Source organism: Felis catus, chromosome A1 (assembly GCF_018350175.1).
Source record: "Felis catus isolate Fca126 chromosome A1, F.catus_Fca126_mat1.0, whole genome shotgun sequence".
Lineage (NCBI taxonomy): Eukaryota > Metazoa > Chordata > Mammalia > Carnivora > Felidae > Felis > Felis catus.
In genome coordinates this window covers 210,361,491-210,380,758 of record NC_058368.1, presented here as the reverse complement: position 1 = coordinate 210,380,758, position 19,268 = coordinate 210,361,491, and the positions used below count along the sequence as shown (strand labels likewise).

The 19,268-nt window shown below is 36.1% G+C and overlaps 1 protein-coding gene across 9 annotated transcripts in view; it reads right to left on the bottom strand.

Moving 5' to 3' along the window:
- Nucleotides 1-9,815: 9,815 nt before the first annotated feature.
- The window catches only part of LMBRD2 (LMBR1 domain containing 2), a 42,783-nt gene continuing 33,330 nt past the window's right edge, over nt 9,816-19,268 (bottom strand). For 3 of the 9 annotated variants that reach the window (XM_019811891.3, XM_045038113.1, XM_045038109.1), the window contains exons 14-18: nt 17,255-17,358; nt 16,033-16,079; nt 14,396-14,501; nt 11,637-11,766; nt 9,816-10,757 (exon numbers count right to left, since the gene is read on the bottom strand). In XM_019811891.3, coding sequence (XP_019667450.1) covers nt 10,673-10,757; nt 11,637-11,766; nt 14,396-14,501; nt 16,033-16,079; nt 17,255-17,358 — 472 coding nt within the window. In that variant the 3' untranslated portion in view covers nt 9,816-10,672. Of the gene's footprint in view, nt 10,758-11,633; nt 11,767-13,930; nt 14,023-14,395; nt 14,502-16,032; nt 16,183-17,254; nt 17,359-19,268 lie in introns of those variants that run through there. The other 6 variants (XM_019811896.3, XM_006928052.5, XM_003981457.6 and 3 more) reach the window with 6 other exon arrangements.

The window sequence follows — 19,268 nt, the reverse complement described above, 5'->3', positions numbered from 1 at the left end:
TTTTTGTGAAAAATGTAAAGTCAGCAGTGTCTAGATTTTTTTTTTTTTTTTTGCATGTGGCTATTCAGTTGTTTCAGCATCATTTGCTGAAAAGACTATCCTTCCTCCATTGAAGTACCTTCATTCCTTTGTCAAAGATCAATTGTCTATATGTGGGTCTATTTATGGGCTTTCTATTGTGTTTAACTCATCTGTCTAGTCTTTTGTCAATCCCACAATGTTTTGATTACTGTAGCTGCATAGTAAGTTTTGAAGTTGGGTAGTGTCAATTCTCTGACTTTTGTTCTTCTTCAACATTGTGTTGGCTTTTCTGGGTCTCTTGCTTCAGCATATAAACTTTGGAATTAGTTTGTCAATATCCACAGAATAATTTATTGGAATTTTTATTGGGATTGCATTGACTCTATAGGTTGGGAAGAACTGACATCTTGAGAGTGTTGACTCTTCTCTCCATGATATGGAATCTCTCCAGTTATTTAGTTCCTTAATTTCTTTCATCAGTTTTGTACTTTTCCTCATATACATCTCATATATACTTTGTCAGATTTATACCTAAATAGCTCATCTTGGGGTGTGCTAATGTAAATGGTATTGTGTTTTTAATTTAAATTTCACTTCTCCATTGGCTATATGGGAAAGTGACTGACTTTTGCATATTGACTTTATACCCTGCAAACTTGCTATAATAATCACTTATTACAGGAGGGCTTTTTTGTCAATTCTTTTAGATTTTCTACATAGACACCATGTCATCTGCTAACAAAGACAGCTTCATTTCTTCCTTCCAAATCTGTGTATCTTTTATTGCCTTTACTTGTCTTAAATTGCATTTACTAGGACTAGTATAAATGGTATTGTTTTTTATTTAAAACTTTTATTTAAATTCTACTTAATGCAGGGGTGCCTGGGTGGCTCAGTCCGTTAAGCGTCCAACCTCAGCTCAGGTCATAATCTTGCGGTTCACGAGTTTGAGCCCCGTGTCAGGCTCTGTGCTGACAGCTCAGAGCCTGGAGCCTGCTTCGGATTCTGTGTCTCCCTCTCTCTCTGCCTCTCCCCCACTCATGCTCTGTCTCTGTCTCTGAAAAATGAATGTTAAAATTGTTTTAAAAATAACTTCTATTTAATACAGATGGTAAAATGGGTTTCAGGTGTAGAACTTAATGATTCATCACTTACATATAACATCTAGTGCTCATCACAAGTGCCCTCCTTAATACCCATCACTCATTTAGCCCATTCCCCACCCACCTCTCTCCATCAACTCTGTTTTTCTATACATGAGTCTCTTGTGGTTTGCCTCCCTTTCTATTTTTATCTTATTTTTCCTTCCCTTTCCTTATGTTCACGTTGTAAATTCCACATATGAGTATTTGTCTTCCTCTGATTTTATTTTGCTTAGCATAACACACTCTAGCTCTATTCATGTCGTTGCAAATGCAAGATTTCATTCTTTTAATGGCTGAGTAATATTCCATTGTGGGTATGCGTGTATACATATATACACCACATCTTTATCCATCCATCAGATGATAGACATCTGGACTCTCTCCACAGTTTGGCTATTGTTGATAATGCTGCTATAAACAACAACCTCTTTGACCTCAGCCGCAGCAATTTCTTACTTGACACATCTCCAAAGGCAAGGGAATTAAAAGCAAAACTGAACTATTGGGACCTCATCAAGATAAAAAGCTTCTGTACTGCAAAGGAAACAATCAACAAAACTAAAAGGCAACCAATGGAATGGGAAAAGATATTTGCAAATGGCATATTGGATAAAGGGATAGTGTCCAAAATCTATAAAGAACTCACCAAACTCCACACCCGAAAAACAAATAATCCAGTAAAGAAATGGGCAGAAGTCATGAATAGACACTTTTACAAAGAAGACATCCAGATGGCCAACAGACACATGAAACGATGCTCAATGTCACTCATCATCAGGGAAATACAAATCAAAGCCACACTGAGATACCACTGGTATCTCACATTGATCAGAGTGGCTAAAATGAACAAATCAGAAGACTACAGATGCTGGCGAGGATGTGGGGAAACAAGAACCCTCTTGCACTGCTGGTAGGAATGCAAACTGGTGCAGCCGCTCTGGAAAACAGTATGGAGGTTTCTCAAAAAAATTAGAATTACCCTATGACCCAATAGCACACTGCTAGGAATTTACCCAAAGGATGGACACAGGAGTGCTGATGCATAGGGGCACATGTACCCCGATGTTTATAGCAGTGCTTTCAACAATAGCCAAATTATGGAAAGAGCCTAAATGTCCATCAACTGATGAATGGGTAAGGAAGATGTGGTTTATATATACAATGAAATACTACTTGGCAATGAGAAAGAATAAAATCCTGCCATTTACAGCAACATGAATGGAACTGGACGGTATTATGCTAAGTGAAATAAGTCAGAGAAAGACAGATACCATGTTTCCATTTATACGTGGATCTTGAGAAACTTAACAGAAGATCATGGTGGGGGGGTGGGAAGGGAAGGGGGAAAAATAGTTACAAACCTAGACGGAGGGAGGCAAACTGTAAGAGACTCTTAAATAGAACAAACTGAGGTTTGATGGGGCAGGGGGGAATGGAAGAGAGGGGAAAGTGGGTGATGGGCATTGATGAGGGCATTTGTTGGGATGAGCATTGGGTGTTGTATGGAAGCCAATTTAACAATAAATTACATTAAATAAATAAATAAGATAATGCTGCTATAAACATCGGGGTGCATATACGCCTTTGAATCTGTATTTTTGTATCTTTTGGGTAAAATACCTAGTGGTGCAATTACTGGGTCATAGGGTACTTCTATTTTTAACTTTTTGGGAAATCGCCATTGTTTTCCAGAGTGGCTGCACCAGTTTACATTTTTATGTTTCTGTCAGTCATCTGGATGTCTTCTTTGGATGCCTGTTCATGTCTTCTGCCCATTTCTTAACTGAGTTGTTTTTTGGGTGTTGAGTTTGGTAAGTTCTTTATAGATTTTAGATACTAATCCTTTATGAGATATATCATTTGCAAACATCTTCTCCCACTCTGTAGGCTGCCTTTTAGTTTTGTCGATTGTTTCCTTTGCTGTGTAGAAGCTTCTAATCTTAACGAATGAAGTCCTAATAGTTCATCTTTGCTTTTGTTTCCCTTGCTTCAGGAGTTGTGTCTAGTAAAAAGTTGTTACAGCTAAGGTCAAAGCAGTTACTACCTGTGTTCTCCTCTAGGATTTTGATGGTTTCCTGTCTCATATTTAGATGTTTCATCCATTTTGAATTTATTTTTGTGAATAGTGTGGTCCAGTTTTCCCAACACCATTTGTTGAAGAGACTTTTTTCCATCGGATGTTCTTTCCTGCTTGTCGAAGACGAGTTGACTATATAGTTGTGGGTCCATTTCTGGGTTTTCTATTCTGTTCTTCTGATCTATATGTCTGTTTTTGTGCCAGTACCATACTGTCTTGATGAATACAACTTTGTATTGTAGTTTGAAGTCTGGACTTGTGATGCCTCCAGCTTTGCTTTTCTTTCTCAAGATTGCTTTGGCTATTTGGGGTCTATTTGGGGTCTTTTGTGGTTTCATACAAATTTTAGGATTGCTTGTTCTATTTTTGGGAAGAGTGCTGGTGGTATTTTGATAGGGATTGCACTAAATGTGTAGATTGCTTTGGGTAGTATAGACATTTTAAATAATATTTGTTCTTCCAATCCACAAGCATGGAATGCTTTTCCATTTCTTTGTGTCCTCTTCAATTTCTTTCAGAAGTGTTCTATAATTTTTCAGAGTACAGATCTCTTACCTCTTTGGTTGGGTTTATTCCTAGGAATCTTATGGTTTTTGGTCCAATTGTAAATGGGATTGATTCCCTAATTTCTCTTTCTGCTGCTTCATTATTGGTGTATAGAAATGCAACAGATTTCTGTAGATTGATTTTATATCCTGCGACTTTGTTAAATTCATGTATCAGTTCTAGTAATTTTTTGGTGGAGTCTTTCAGGTTTTTTACATAGAGTATCATGTCATCTGCAAATAGTGAAAGTTTGGCTTCTTCCTTGCTGATTTGTATGTCCTTTTACTTTTTGTTGTCTGATTGCTGAGTTTAGGACTTCCAGTACTATGTTAAATAACAATGGTGAAAGTGGGCATCCCTGTCTTGTTCCTAAATGGCATTTTAATTTCAAACTTCAATTTATAAAGGAAAACAACTCTCTTTTCTTAGCCTAGCTATGGTTTCACCAATTTTATTGATATTTTCAAGCACCCAGCTTTTGGTTTGTTGATTTTCCTTATTGTTTTCCTGCTTTAAATTTCATTGACTTCTAATTTTTATAACAGTTACTTATTTTAGGGGCGCCTAAATTTAGGTTTAGCAACCAACTTTGGCTCAGGTCATGATCTCACAGTTCATGGGTCTGAGCCCCATGTTGGGCTCTGTGCTGACAGCTCAGACCCCGAAGCCGGCTTCAGATTCTGAGTCTCCTTCTCTCTGCCCCTCTCCCACTCATGTTCTTTCTCTCAAAAATAAATGTCAAAGTACAGGACAAAGTAATGTAGAACCTAAAGTACATTTAATTATTTATCTTAAAATATTTTGTTTGTAATACCTGTTAATATATTTGTAAGAAACAAAGAAAGCTTCAGGCTCCTTAAGAGTTTAATCTCTTAGGATAGTATGAAAAGATGGTATGAAATCAAACACATAATCTGCAAAATTCTTAGGAACTTGTAGAAATGTACTTTATTTCATGCAAAGCTACATAATTTCCTATATTTTAATAGCTAATCAAATAAACATTTCAAAAAATTCATTACATCACAATAAGTTAAAATACTACAAAGCAACTGCAAGTCCACGAGTTTGTCAAAACCAAACTGAGAGAACATTATGCACAGATAAGGCCAAAGATGCTAACTCACGTATAGGTAGCACTTTGTAGCTTTTTCCACATACATATTTGAAAATGTAGTGAGAATATGCAGAGAAAAATAGTTAAATCCACAACCCATTGGTCAGATAGGAAAACATTTGTCATTACATATCAGGTAGTAATGGCTGATTAAAGATAAATTTGGCATCATGCACCAAAAGTCAACATAACGAACATTTAGAAAAATTATCAGATGCACACTTGAGAAAAACCTATCTTCCATTTCCCCTAACCCACTGAATTAAAGAACAAGCACTTTATTAATGCAACACAGGAATTGAGCTTTTGGTATACTTTGCTTGGGTACTGTTAGTTATAAAAAGACACTGAAGGGATGAAGGAATATTTCAAATTCACACTGGACTGAACTTCAGAATACTGCCCTAAGTAAACAGGATGTGGGTAGAACTTATTTGAGAAAGATTTTTAAACTACTTAAAAGCACTACAATTAGTTACTAGAAAAACATTTTATAAAAATTAAATATCAGAAAGTAACAACATCAATATTAGAGCTCTTGTTTCAATGCTATATAATTTATAAATATATATTAGATTACAGTAATTTAAAAGACACGTCCACATGTTCTCTACCTTCTAAGATGAGAAAAATCCTTCAGGCTGTTTTCAAAGTATGGACAAAAACAAATCCATTGGATTGCTTTTAATAAAATAAATACACAGTCTCTCCCCTACAACTTGGTGTACTAAGTCAGGAAGATGCTAGCCAGCACTCTTTTGAGACAAACAGCTCTAACTGACTAGGTTGATACGATTTTCATCAATAATATCAATTCAAAATTGTGTTGTATAGTCAGATTAATAAATTATGACTTTCCCTTACATTATGTCTGCCATAGTAAACCACTCTTTCTACTCTTTTGCACTAAGTACAGAAAAAATATTTTCGAAAATGACGGGAGATCAAGATAACCACAAAAGGAAAAGATTTTCAGGAGGAAAAAAAAAAAAAAGTTGATTATCCCCAGGGAGTGTGTTAAAAACAAATGTCTCTTAGAATATCAATGAGAAGAGGAACATGCCAATATTCTTGCTTTATCAACAAATTAAAAATTACAGCAAGGTTTGAATCAACCTCAACAGACAAATCTTTTGACAATAAAATTTTAGGAAGACCAGGCTGAGCGTGAAAGGAATTAGAGGTGAGGTCATGCTCCCACTGATGGCACTCAGATGGGGCAAGGCTCGTGCCTGCTCTGCTGGGGGAGATGATCACAGGACCTGGTCCTCAGGAATTGGGATAGGGGATGACATGCCTTGGTCTTCCAGCTCTCTGAGCAGGAAAAAAGTCCTTTGGGAAGAAGTACCCTACATCGAAGGAATTCATATTTTAGAAGGCCTCCTGTAAACCCTCATGTAGTGTTCCAACCTCTTCTAATGAAAACTTTGCCAATGACGTAGGTTATTTATGAGTTTCTTTTCATAAAAAGATACCTCAAGGCTCTAAATCTTTTTGGGGGTTTTGTTTTGTTTTTAACAATCACTGGTTTTGGAAATCCATTTTTATGCCAAAACATTACACTGAAAATAAGTCATTTTAATGAAGTGCCCTCCTTAGTGACCTAAAGACAACACACCAAGCCAGCTTACATCACATTCACATTCAGATGCTGCTTAGTTGTCTAGAAAAATCTGTTTCACTACTTTAGGTGCAACATTGCTATTCAAGTAGTGGGATCTGGCATCAGAACTAGTTCCTTTTGAGTGTACAGATCATCAGAAACAACTGTGTACACAAAACAGAAAAAAAATCTGTCAGTACATTAAAAATCACACTATAAAGAGAGGCCTCAGGTAAAAAAGGAATGAGGAAGGGAGGAAGTAAAGAAAGGAAAGATAAAACTCTAAATCTATTTACTTCTCAACATTTAGAATTTAATGTAATGTGATCCATTACACTTCAGAGATTCAAGTATGTTAAGATCTTTCAGGGACATGTTTTGCCTTTTTAGTGCAAATACACTTATCCTTATGATTTTCAGTCATGGTCCATTCAAATCACAAGTACAAAACTCAACATTACTGAACAGTGTAAATTATAATAAGGGAGAGTTTGTTTTTCCTTTAAGATGGTAATCAACACACAACCAAGAACATTCCCTGAATCTATTACAAGATAAAAAATGAGGTTTGTTATTGCACATAAATTAAATTCTTTCATTCGTATGCTGAAGTATACTTTAAAAAAAAAAAAAAAAACACAAATCGACTTTCCTCTCCACATTTAATTTCATTTGGGTACACAACCAGTGTAAATTTCAGAAGTGATACTCTAATCAAATAGAATTCAAAACCAAATCAACTGGGGCGCCTGGGTGGCTCAGTCAGTTAAGCGTCCGACTTCGGCTCAGGTCATGATCTCACGGTCCGTGGGTTCGAGCCCCGCATCGGGCTCTGTGCTGACAGCTCAGAGCCTGGAGCCTGTTTCAGATTCTGTGTCTCCTTCTTTCTCTGACCCTCCCCTGTTCATGCTCTCTCTGTCTCAAAAATAAATAAATGTTTAAAAAAAAAAAAACAAACAACAAATCAACTCACAGCATTTTTTGATGGTATGGGTTGTCTAATTTTCCAATCTATTTTTTATAAATGGAAAATCCTTGAAAGTTTTAATTTAGCTCTTACCACTCTTGTGAAATGAGGGCCTCTTTTGTGTTGCAATTATTCCACAGCCCTGTATTCATTTGGAAAGAGAGCAAATTCTAGTAATTAGGCTTATCCCTTATGTCTTATTTTAATAATGCTTTTTATAAAAATGCTCTATTGATGTAACAAAAGTTAATTAGCAACTTACAGGTGATTCATGAAATTAATAAATTATTATTATTTTCTGCAATGGCTATTTGAATTACTGGTTTACTGAATATCCTAACGATTATTTACAAAAATAATTTTAAAAGTGTAATCAGTTATCTATTATTTTATAAGAAAGACATCAAAAGCTAATTGTCAGAAGTAATTCTTCAGGAAATTACTCTGCATTTACAGTATCTGAATTTAGCAGTAATGTTTTGCATAAGCTTCCCCCAAAAGACTTTTGTTCGTACTCCAGTTTTTTACACAAGGTGGCTTAACAAATATTAACTTAGTTCTCCAGCAATAAACTCTTTATTCTTCAGGGGTTAAATCATTACCTTATGAACTCAAATTTACCCAGTCAGGTAACGCCGTAAAATCCTGTAAGATAAATTCTGCTTAAAAAGTTGAACAGTCTAGATCACTTAAACAACCAAAAATCATTTGGAGAGTAACAAAAAGTCACAAAGGGAGCTATATTGTTTGTGAAGTATTACATATACTTCAATTACTATAATCATAACAATTTTAATAATAAAGGAAAGTAGTACATTCCCCTACATATTCCTATCAATCTATTTTAGGGCATTATAAGTTACAGAAGTGACTGCGTAATTTCTCCTCTTTTTCTGCTTCTACTTCTCCTACAGCATCTGGGTTTCACGACAAAACCTGATGAGAAACAACATTATACTTAAGGAAAATATTTCAGGGTAAACCCAAAGATGAAAAATACAAAAATATTATTTTCACAGGACTTTTGATAAACTATTCTAAAAACTGTTTTGCTTTGGGGACTTATAAGCTTCTCTGTAATAATAAGAAACTGAACCCCTCTCTGGGCTGATCATTTCTCCACCCAACACCTTCAAGTACCACTAGGAAAAATAGCACAGCTAACAACTTATTTTGTTTTGTTTTTAACTCCAGCATACAAACATCAACTGAATACCCTCACAATAGTTTTGTGAGGTAGATCAGTAGGTAAATAGCAAGTATCATCTTCATTTCACAAATGAAGAAATTGAGGCACTGAAAGGTTACATAATTTGCCCAAGGTATTCAATGGTCGATCATGAAACTACAAACAGTACTGAATTATCTCTGCTCCTGGCCCATAGCTCACTAACCACACTTTACAATGAAAGGTTGTGTGTGTTCTCAAATGGGCAGTCTAAATGATCTTTGACTTTTGAGACCTTTGAAAATAAAATTATTTTAAAGGGGGCCTAACCTCAAAGATCATAAAAATTGAAAAAAAATCAGATAATTAGGATGATATACTATTCCTTTCAGTATCTGCATAGAACTGTCTTTAAAAAAATTACATGGTAATACTAACAGCAAAATAAAAAATTTAAAATTATGATTCAAGGGAGGATTACCTTCAAGAAACATATAATCATATCGTTAGGGTGACTATAGAATTCATTTTCAAACTGGGATATCTAAGAGTGAAAGTGAGCACAATTAACAATTACACAGAATTAACAGGTGTTAACCTGAGGCTGTCGTGGGCAAGCTCAAGAACAGTCACCACTGGGTGAATCCATAGCAGGGGTCTCTGAATTGCAACCATTTCAGGGACATAAAAAACCCTCTGTAGCATGCTGTGCTCAACAGTACAGTATTCATTGTGCAATAAAACACTGATGATTTAAAATGCAATACGTAACTTTGGCTTAAACACAAAAGTTAATTTTTTTTTTTTAAATAATAAGCATGTTTAACGAAGTTATTGCACATTTCCACTCTATAAACCACCATTTAGGGGCACCTGGGTGGCTCGGTCAGTTGTCCGACTGCAGCTCAGGTCATGATCTCATGGTTCCAGTGTTCCAGCCCTGCGTCAGGCTCTGTGCTGACAGCTCAGAGCCTGGAGCCTGCCTCAGATTGTGTGTCTCCCTCTCTCTCTGCCCCTCCCCTGCACATGCTGTGTCTCTCTCACAAAAATAAATTTTAAAAAAATTTAAAAAGATTGAAATATGAACCACAATTTAGGTGTTAATAATAACTATTTTTTTTTTACCTTTTAATAACCAAATGTTATTTTTCAAAAAGCATAAATAGGCACCTTTAAAAATTAGAGAATTTTTATGGGACTCTTTGGCTTTTAAAAAAAAAACCACCTGCTATTTACCATTAATGCTTCAGATTTTCCTTGAGTGGAAAGATCAACACGTAAGTCAATATGCTAAATGATAAAGGTGAACATTTCTCCCTGAAATGAAAATCTTTTACAAAGCAATACCAAAAGCGTAAAATAATTTCCAGTTTCTACCAAAGACTGAAAGAATACATCACCTGATTATAGTACACATGCTGAAGATACTAACACTGTCAGTTGAAGTATCATCTTAATTACACATGCAAAAACCCCCAAAATTTGCATATAGAGGTGAAAAAGAGCTTTCTACATTCAGTTATGTCTGGTAAGTAAGCCTTGTTTTAAGACATGGGTTTTGAAAATACCATTATTATTTGTGGTTTCCATCTCTTTGGGAAATACAGGATTAACATATTCTTTAGAAACAGCAAAAATGTAAATCACAACAATAAGACGTATGATGTTATTTAGTCATGACTTATGGCTTTCCTGGACCTTTAAAACAACTTTCCTGAAAAAAATTAACCTGAAACAAACTGAACTACATATTCTCAACATATACTGATTTCTATCATGAACTGAATCCTTCCATTACACCTGTACTTCTAAGGCAGACACTTCAGGAATGGTAATAAATCCTATGAGAAAAGATGACACTCTAATCAATAGGCAATAAACTATGATTACTGAGATTACTTTCAGTGCCATTTTTGTCCTGACACTTTTCATTAAGAGTACAGTGTAAATTCTAGGGCATACATATGTTCGTAAAGACTGAACTGATGTGTTGATCTTGGTTAGTTGTTCCATAAATTCTTTCAGACTTTAAACATCATCGAATATTCTGCTGTGAGACATCGAGAGGTATCGTCCACCAGGCTGATACCTGAAAGGTGGATAAAGAAATGATCTGAGGCATCAAAAATAACAAAGGAGGAGAGAAAAACAAGGACACATTAAAAGGAAGTGGCTACATAATTAGTAAGCATAATTTGTAAAATCTATTCAGTAGCTGAAAGCAGAAACTTACTCTCCAAAGATATTACCCCAAGGGATTTACTTAATTATAAATTAACCAACAGCTTTTTCTGGAGCCTAGAATACACATATGAGAGGGTGAGAGATGTAAACAGAAAGGGAATATATATATCATGGGATTGAAGATTTAATAATCATTCTTAATTGTTCAGTATAAATAAAACATTCCAGTGTTTTTCCTATTTGTAGGCAAAAATGTCTTCACGCGTATGATATTCATGCATATTTTCATGCATATGATATTTTGCTTTTGTTTAATCATTTTCACAGAGCATAGTGGCTAAAAGCACAGATTCTACAGCCAGAGTCCTGGGATTTGAACACCCAACTTTGCCACTTGCAAGCTGTGTGACTCTGGTTGAGTTACTAAGCCTCTGTGGATTCAAATCCAATTGGATTTACAATCATAAAATGCAGTATTATGGTTAATGTGCTTAGGATAGTGTCTGACACCCAGTCATAGCTATGTAGCTATTGCTAAATACGATAAATTTCACAGATTCTACCAATTTTAATTCTTTCTTGTTTATAATATCACTAGTAGTTTATGGAGATAGCAATTTCAACTACCATCACTGGATGCTATAATTTTTAAAATATAAAAGCATTAGAAGGTATAAAAAGGTACCAAAAGTTGATTAATATGGTTTTTATTAGCAGTAAAGAATATTTTCCTTATGCTTATCTCATCAAATGGTATGTTATTAAAATTTCAGAATACTGGAGCCAAAATGACACAGCTAAAGCTTACCTTCCTGGTTCAGATTCAAGAGGATCATCAGTGAATGTTTCTGCATTAAAATCCAAAGGTTCTACATCTTGGAGGAGCTCTATTCGGTCCCTTTCCGTCCTGTTATTAGCCCTGGTATATTTGGATGCTGCTGTACAAAAAGAAAAAAATTATGTCTACTTTTCTATGGTCTTTATGGGTCACAGTCTATGGACTCCCCCAAAATAGTCAAGATTATAAAGGACGTGAATTTTGATTGTGAAGACAACAGTAAGGCAAGATAACTACTTGATTCCTTAAAAATCAAATTAAAATGATAAATAGTATGACAGAAAATAACAAGGAAAAGTTATCCCTTATAGCTAATCTAAGCTCAGAAGCAGGTACAGTGCAAAGACTCAATTAAAATGAATCAAAATTAACATTTAACTATGGTATCAAAACAGTGAAACTGTTCATTATCAAGTTTCCATTGGTTTCACAGTGAATCCAGGCTTGCTGTATCTCAGTTTTTGACTAGAATTTTCTTTAAAGTGTATTCAACTTAAGCTCTTCAAGAAAGGCCTGAGTCTTTCTCCCATTAGATAAGAGTTTACGGCAGCAATGTCCAACAGAAATAAAATGCAAGCCCCATATTTACCTTGAAATTTTCTAATAGCTACATTAAAAAAGTAAAGAGAAACAGATGAAATTAATTTTAATATGTTCAATTCAATACATCCAATATATTATCATTTTAACATGGGACGCCAGCCACATTGCAAATGCTCAACAGCCTCATGTGGCTAATGATTACCAGCTTGGTCAGCACAGATCTAGAGAACTAACTCTCCCTTCTCTATGTGGACGAGGCAGATTTTCTTCATAAACAACCTAAACTTTCACAATGTTGTTTCGAGCAGTCCAATAGCTTCAAAAGAACTTTACGACACAGCTCTTTTTGAAAATTTAAAGTAAGCCAATTCTTTCATATCTTACACTTTTGTCATCCTGGACTCTGCCCTTCATCTTTTCTCTCATTCACTTAGCACATATTGGTTGCCTCCCATATTCCAAGTTCTAAGTCATCATCCTAAAGCACTGTATTTCCTCTTCTCTTGACCGTCCTCCCACACTCTCACATCTTTCCACTGCCCTACTCTGTGGTAAACAAGCTTCCAAATCTTTCTAGAATTCTCCCTCTATTACCTAGCTTTTTATTTTTTAATTTTTGAGAGAGAGAGAGAGAGAGAGAGAGAGAGAGAGAGAGACACACACCACATGAGGGTAGAGGGGCAGAAGGAGAGAGAATCTCAAGCAGGCTCAGCTCGATACAATGACCACGAGATCATGACCTGAGCCGATATCAAGAGTCAGACATTCAACTTATTGAACTATCCAGGAACCCTCTATTTCCTAGCTTTAACTAAAACTTTAGCCCTCTATTTCTTCTTCTCTTTTCTGAAGTTTATTTATTTTGAGAGACACAGCGTGAGTAGGGGAGGGGCAGAGAGAGAAGGAGAGAGAGAATTCCAAACAGGCTCTGTGCTGTCAGTGCAGAGCCCGATGTGGGGCTCGACCTCATGAAAACTCGAGATTATGACCTAAGTAGAAAGCAAGAGTTGGACCCTTAACCTACTGAGCCACCCATGCGCCCCTCTCATTTCTTCTACCCTAAATCTCATTCAAACACATCCTTTCTTCCTCATCTCCAAGGTCACTGCTTATTTTAGGCCCTCATCATGTCTTGATCGCATTACCAAAACAAATTAAACAGGTTTCTGTGTCTCACTTCCCTGGAAATCATGCTGTATATGGTGCTATCAAATTTATCTTCTAAACCAAAAATCTGAGCATGCTCCTTTCCTGATTGAAATCTTACCTTTGGGATAAAATCTAAACTTCTGGGCATGGTAATACCTGCTTCCCAACTATCTCTGTAGCCTCCCCTTATCAGGCTCCTCATACTTCAGGCTCTTGTCACAGAAACAAACTTGCATTATTCCCCCAAGATTCTCACAAGTCACTCATTCGCCCTTCTGCCTAAAGCACCTTAATCTGGCTAAGTACTGTTCATTCCCAAATACCCAGTGAATATTTCTTTATCACAGAAATCCTTTTGCAGTAAAGATCTCTTTTTCCATCCCCTGAGTTGAGTTCCCTCGGCATCAGGTGTGTACCCCTCTACTCTCTCAGCGTTTCTGCGTCTCCCCCAAAGACAAGCATCCTCTGCCATCTACTCAGGTCAGAGTCCTGGGCAAAAACAGGTTTCTTGCCACCTTCCCAGGGCAGATGGCAGGGTCGAGGATGTGAGGAGGTTTCCTATCTCAACCCACCGGCAAATGTCTTCTGCTTGGTATCAGTCCGTCACTAAATTAATTAGCAAACCCAAGGACGGGAAATTTATCTTCTCCATGTCACTGTGTATCTAGGAAAGTACGTGACATATATGGGTCAGTTAGGAAACTGTTATAAAAATGACTGAATTGCCTACATCTACTAATAGAAAAGTAAAGAACAACATCGAGGTAAATAGTAGAAATCAGCATCTGCCTACAACATGCCTGGGTAAGTACTGATTACAACTCTTCATTCACTCTCCCAATTTCTCCTTCTCTTCCCAGAATGCATATTTGGGTTTCCATTCCTTCTATACACTGAGGGATGAGAAAGGAAAGAACTACAGAACCACATTTACAGTTCTATAAAGACATTTTTGAATGGATACCCTAATTCTCAGTCTCCATGCAAGCAAGCATAATAAAACAATTTCTAAGGGAACAGGAAAATAAACTACTTACATCGGTTGGTACTAATATCTGAGAGGTTTGATTCTTTCGGGTCAACATGAACATTTCTGTTTCTAGTGGAGTCTTCTCTATTGTGTCCATAACGTTCTTTCCATTCCTAGGACAGAAACACAAATAAATATATAACAAAAGAACTCACAGGCAGGAAATAATTCATCGGTATCAACAGATTACATATGCAGAGTAATAAAATTCAGTTATTCTCATCAGAAATTCACCAGATAATCAATATGATTAGCTTAGTGCCATTAAAATTTTCAAAAATAATTTTTCTTGTCACTACATGATTTTAATACAGTCTCCAAAGTTTTACAAATGAATATTTACAGACATATTTGCTAGCTATAATTAACCATTTCAATTCTTCTATCTAATGTCAAAACATTAACCTTTTCAATTCCTCTAAAATGTCAAAACATTATAGCTACAGTAAGCTTACCTTGACCATATAAAAGTTATAAGAACTCATAATAATTCATGAGATGTTAACAAAATTTTCTCCCATATGAATAAACTACAACTACCAAAGACCTGAAAAGTCACTCTGGATAGCAAAATCAGAGTTGTGAACAAGATGATTAGATAACTGCAGTCAAACCATATTAAGGGAGATACTACTCAATAAATTATTAGAACTGAAAGGAACATTAGAGGTCACCTAATTCAACTGCAGTGCAGTTTCATTCTAAAATAGCCATGCCATGGGCTCTCTTATTAGAGGACATGCAAATTTCTCTCTTTTAGAGAGAAAGTGCACATGCTCTTGCACAAGCGGGGGAGGAACAGAGGGAGAGAGAATCTTAATCTCATTCTCCAGTGCAGGACTCGACACAGGGGCTTGATCTCATGACTGTGAGATCATGACCTGAGCTGAAATCAAGAGTCAAGAGTCGGACGCTTAACTGACTGAGCCACCCAGGGGCCTCAATGACATGAACGTTTCTATGTGTGAGCGGTCCATCACAATTTTGATAAACTGTGGAAGTTAGAAATTTTCATTGAGAGGTGAAATCTGTCTCCAGTAACTTCCCCTCTCTGTTCCTAATTACGTCTTCTGAAATAAACAAGTTTCCTTTCATACAACACACACTATGAAGACAACCATCAAGTCTCCTCCTTTGAGTCTTCACTTCTCCAGTATAGATAACACCAAGGTGTAGTAAATTTTGTGGTAACTGTGACTTAGATTTTTCTAATTTTATGCCCTTTCACTCTCTATGAGGAGATTAATTTGCCTCAGCAAACAGAAAACTGAAGAAAAATTGAAGAGGAACAAAATTAATGTCACATTACCAAAAAAGTATAACAACTTTAAAGCAATCAAAAGGACTTTAATAGCAAGACTGCATGAATTTATTAATTCATTCAATAAGTATTTCCTGAGCACTTTTAGGCAAGAAACTGCTAGACACTGGACATGAAATAATTTAATACTAATAACTTTTAAAACAGGTCTGACAAGACAGTTAGCATATACATCTCAAAGTATTAAAATTAACTTTTTAAAACAATGTGCCCTACGTCATTTTCCCACTGTTCTTTAGACTTTAGCCAATTCTAAATCAGTAAAATTCTCATGATACTTCATATTAGTCTTTAGGTCACGGCAAATTAAGTACTATACTTACTCTTCTTCGATTTTCACCTTCTTCTTGCCTTTGCCTTTTTCTCTTCTCTAGAGACAGAAAAGCGGTCTCAAATTTGGTATAACATGGTTTAATTAGACGTAGAGTAACTGAAGTAAAGGTATCAGGCTATGACCAATTTCCTTTAAATTACTACAAAGTCAAAAGTAATAGGTTATTGTTGGAAAGGACCTTAGAGGCCACCTAAGTCCACAGAGAATCCCTTCTGTATTTTTGTTGGAGATGACCTTTAGGCTTTGTCTGAACAGTTTTAGTGAGGAAAAAGTTCTTCTTCATTTGAAATTTGTTTGTAACTTCTCTTTTCTTTGCCTTATCTTCTAAATTAAGTTGATACTTCTTTCTGCGTAAAAGTCCTTTCCTTTATTCTCTTCAGGCTATATACTCAGTGTTTTGTGCGTGCGTGCGGGTGTGTGTGTGTGTTTTATAAGATATGCTGTACATAATTCTGGCTGTCCTTTTCTAAATACCTTCTAACTTGTTAGTCCTACTCTTGAAATCTTACCCAGGACTGAGTATGATACTCCAGATGAAGTCTAATTAATGCAAAAAGCAGAACCATCACATCAACTAGACCCCACCTTCCTAGGAGAGAATGTGAAGGCTACAACAACTTCTATTGGAGCTACAACACATTTTGGCTTACACTTAACTAATGATCACATAAAAACTCCAGACACACATAGGGAGAATGTCTAGGAATCCATGTCCCGACACTCAAGTTCTGTTTTCTTTTTTCCCTACCATCACTTAAACATCAGGAAATTTGATACATTCAGTGTTAGAATTAGATTCTAGTAGAATGCCACACATTCTAACAGGTTGTTAACAATTATCACATTCTAAAAACCAGCCTTGGCTTGAATGATTTCCTCTGTAGTATTAAACCGATGATTCTTTCAACTCATGAATTTTACAGTTGTACTGAACTTGGCAAATCTGTTTCCAGACAAACATGAAAATGACTCCACACCATCCGAGAGCATTATTTAGCTGAAGACATACTAATGATTTCTGCTACAATATTTCTTAAAGTCAGATGAAACCATGTTTTCAAATTATTTTTGCTATGAAGCCTGTACATAGATTTTTAGTTAAAAATATTAATTTCTTAAGATAGAATAATAATGATAAATTATACAATTTGAATTTTTTATATTTTGAGTCTTAGTACTTTCATTCATTTATTTTAAAAGACAAATCTTACCTCGTCTGATTAATTCTTTTCCTTCATCAACCAAGTCTGATGTCATGTCATTATCTCCCATGAACTGCTGGAAACCAAGCAGATTCAAACAACGCGTTCCCAAACTAATAAAAGATTTTAAAAAAGACAAGTATTATTTCTCATTGTAAATGTTTAGATACACTGTTCTTTAACATCGTTGCCTGAAAGAAGCCTACGTTTTATTGTTAGTTATCATGGCAAGTTACGTAATTAAATTTGTCATTTTTTTTTTTTTAATATTTATTCCTTTCTGAAAGAGAGAGAGAGACAGAGCACAAACAGGGGAGAGGCAGAGAGAGAGGCAGACACAGAATCCAAAGCAGGCTCCAGGCTCTGAGCTGTCAGCACAATGCCCGACATGGGGCTTGAACCCACGAGCCACAAGATCATGATCTGAGCAGAAGTCAGACACTTAACTGATTGAGCCACCCAGGCGCCCCAACATCTGTCTTTCTTGAAGAAGGACTTATTTCTCTAAGGAACTTATATACCCAGTATTTCACTGACAGGGTATGTACCATACCCAGATTCCTTACAAAAACAAATTAAATTGGGCCATTAGAATACCTTCAGAAATCATACAGGGATTAAAAACAAACAAACAAACAAACAAACAAACAAAAAACAATGCAATCGCTATAACACAAATACAATTCATTCTTTTCTTATATTAAAAAAAAATTTTTAACATTTATTCATTTTTTGAGACAGAGACAGAGTGTGAGTGGGGGAGGCACAGAGAGAGAGGGAGACAGAATCCAAAGCAGGCTCCAAGTTCCGAGCTGTCAGCACAGAGCCTGACGGCGGGGCTTGAACTCACGGACCGTGAGATCATGACCTGAGCCAAAGTTGGACGCTTAAACGAATGAGCTACCCAGGTGCCCCTCTTTTCTTATATTCAAACAACAACTTTAGTGTTGAAAATACGCACAATCTGTATCTCCAAGTGTAAAATATCCTGGTTTAGAACATCTTAACTATGCAAGTTGATATTCATGTTCATTTTTTTTAACCTGAGAGCTAGTCAATTCTATTTAAATAGCTTTTATTATAAACTCAGAATTGATTACTATGTCTTACCTGGGGGCTATTATTTTATCTTATTTGGTATTTACTTTAAACCTCATTGCTGTGCAGGACAAGAATACTCTGAAAATATGACACACAAGGAAAGAAGCAATGGATAGACAAGCAGTATTAATACTTAAGATCCCATTATACATCAGCCAGTTTACAGCTACTCTCTTATTCACTGTAATTCTAAGAGATAGATATCATTTTACAGATAAGGAAACAGAGGCCCACAGGGTTAAATACTTTGCTAATGATCACTGAATAAACTTTAGAGCTGGGATTTAAATCCAAGACAAAAGAAAGACTAAGCTCTTTTTATTACCTTAGTTTTCAAACTTTTTTACTGATGTACTTCTACTGACAGAAGCCTGAACACACACATGGAGCAAGGAGGGAGAGAATAAAAGGAGGGAATAAGCGTGTGTGTGCACACAGGTGCATGCACTGGGAGGAGAGGAAAACAGTGGAGCAGTTACACGAAAGTGAAGGTCTTCCATTTTATATTACCAATGTGTAACACTCTGATGAATTCATAATGCCTGCTTGCTTTAATATATAAAGAATGTTTTATATAACTTATCACTGAGCAAAATTGGGGTGTTGGGTAGACGGTCATGCTAATTCTGTGACTTTAATTTTTTTTTTAATGTTTTTATTTATTTTTGAGACAGAGAGAGAAGAGCATGAGCAGGGGAGGGGCAGAGAGAGAGGGAGACACAGAATACGAAGCAGGCTCCAGGCTCAGAGCTGTCAGCACAGAGCCCAACATGGGGCTCGAACTCACTCACGGAGTGTGAGATCATGACCTGAGCTGAAGTTGGATGCTTAACTGACTGAGCCACCCAGGCGCCCTGCTAATTCTGTGACTTTAAATATTCCTTTACTATCTTCATAGCCTTGTAGGAATATGACACCCTAG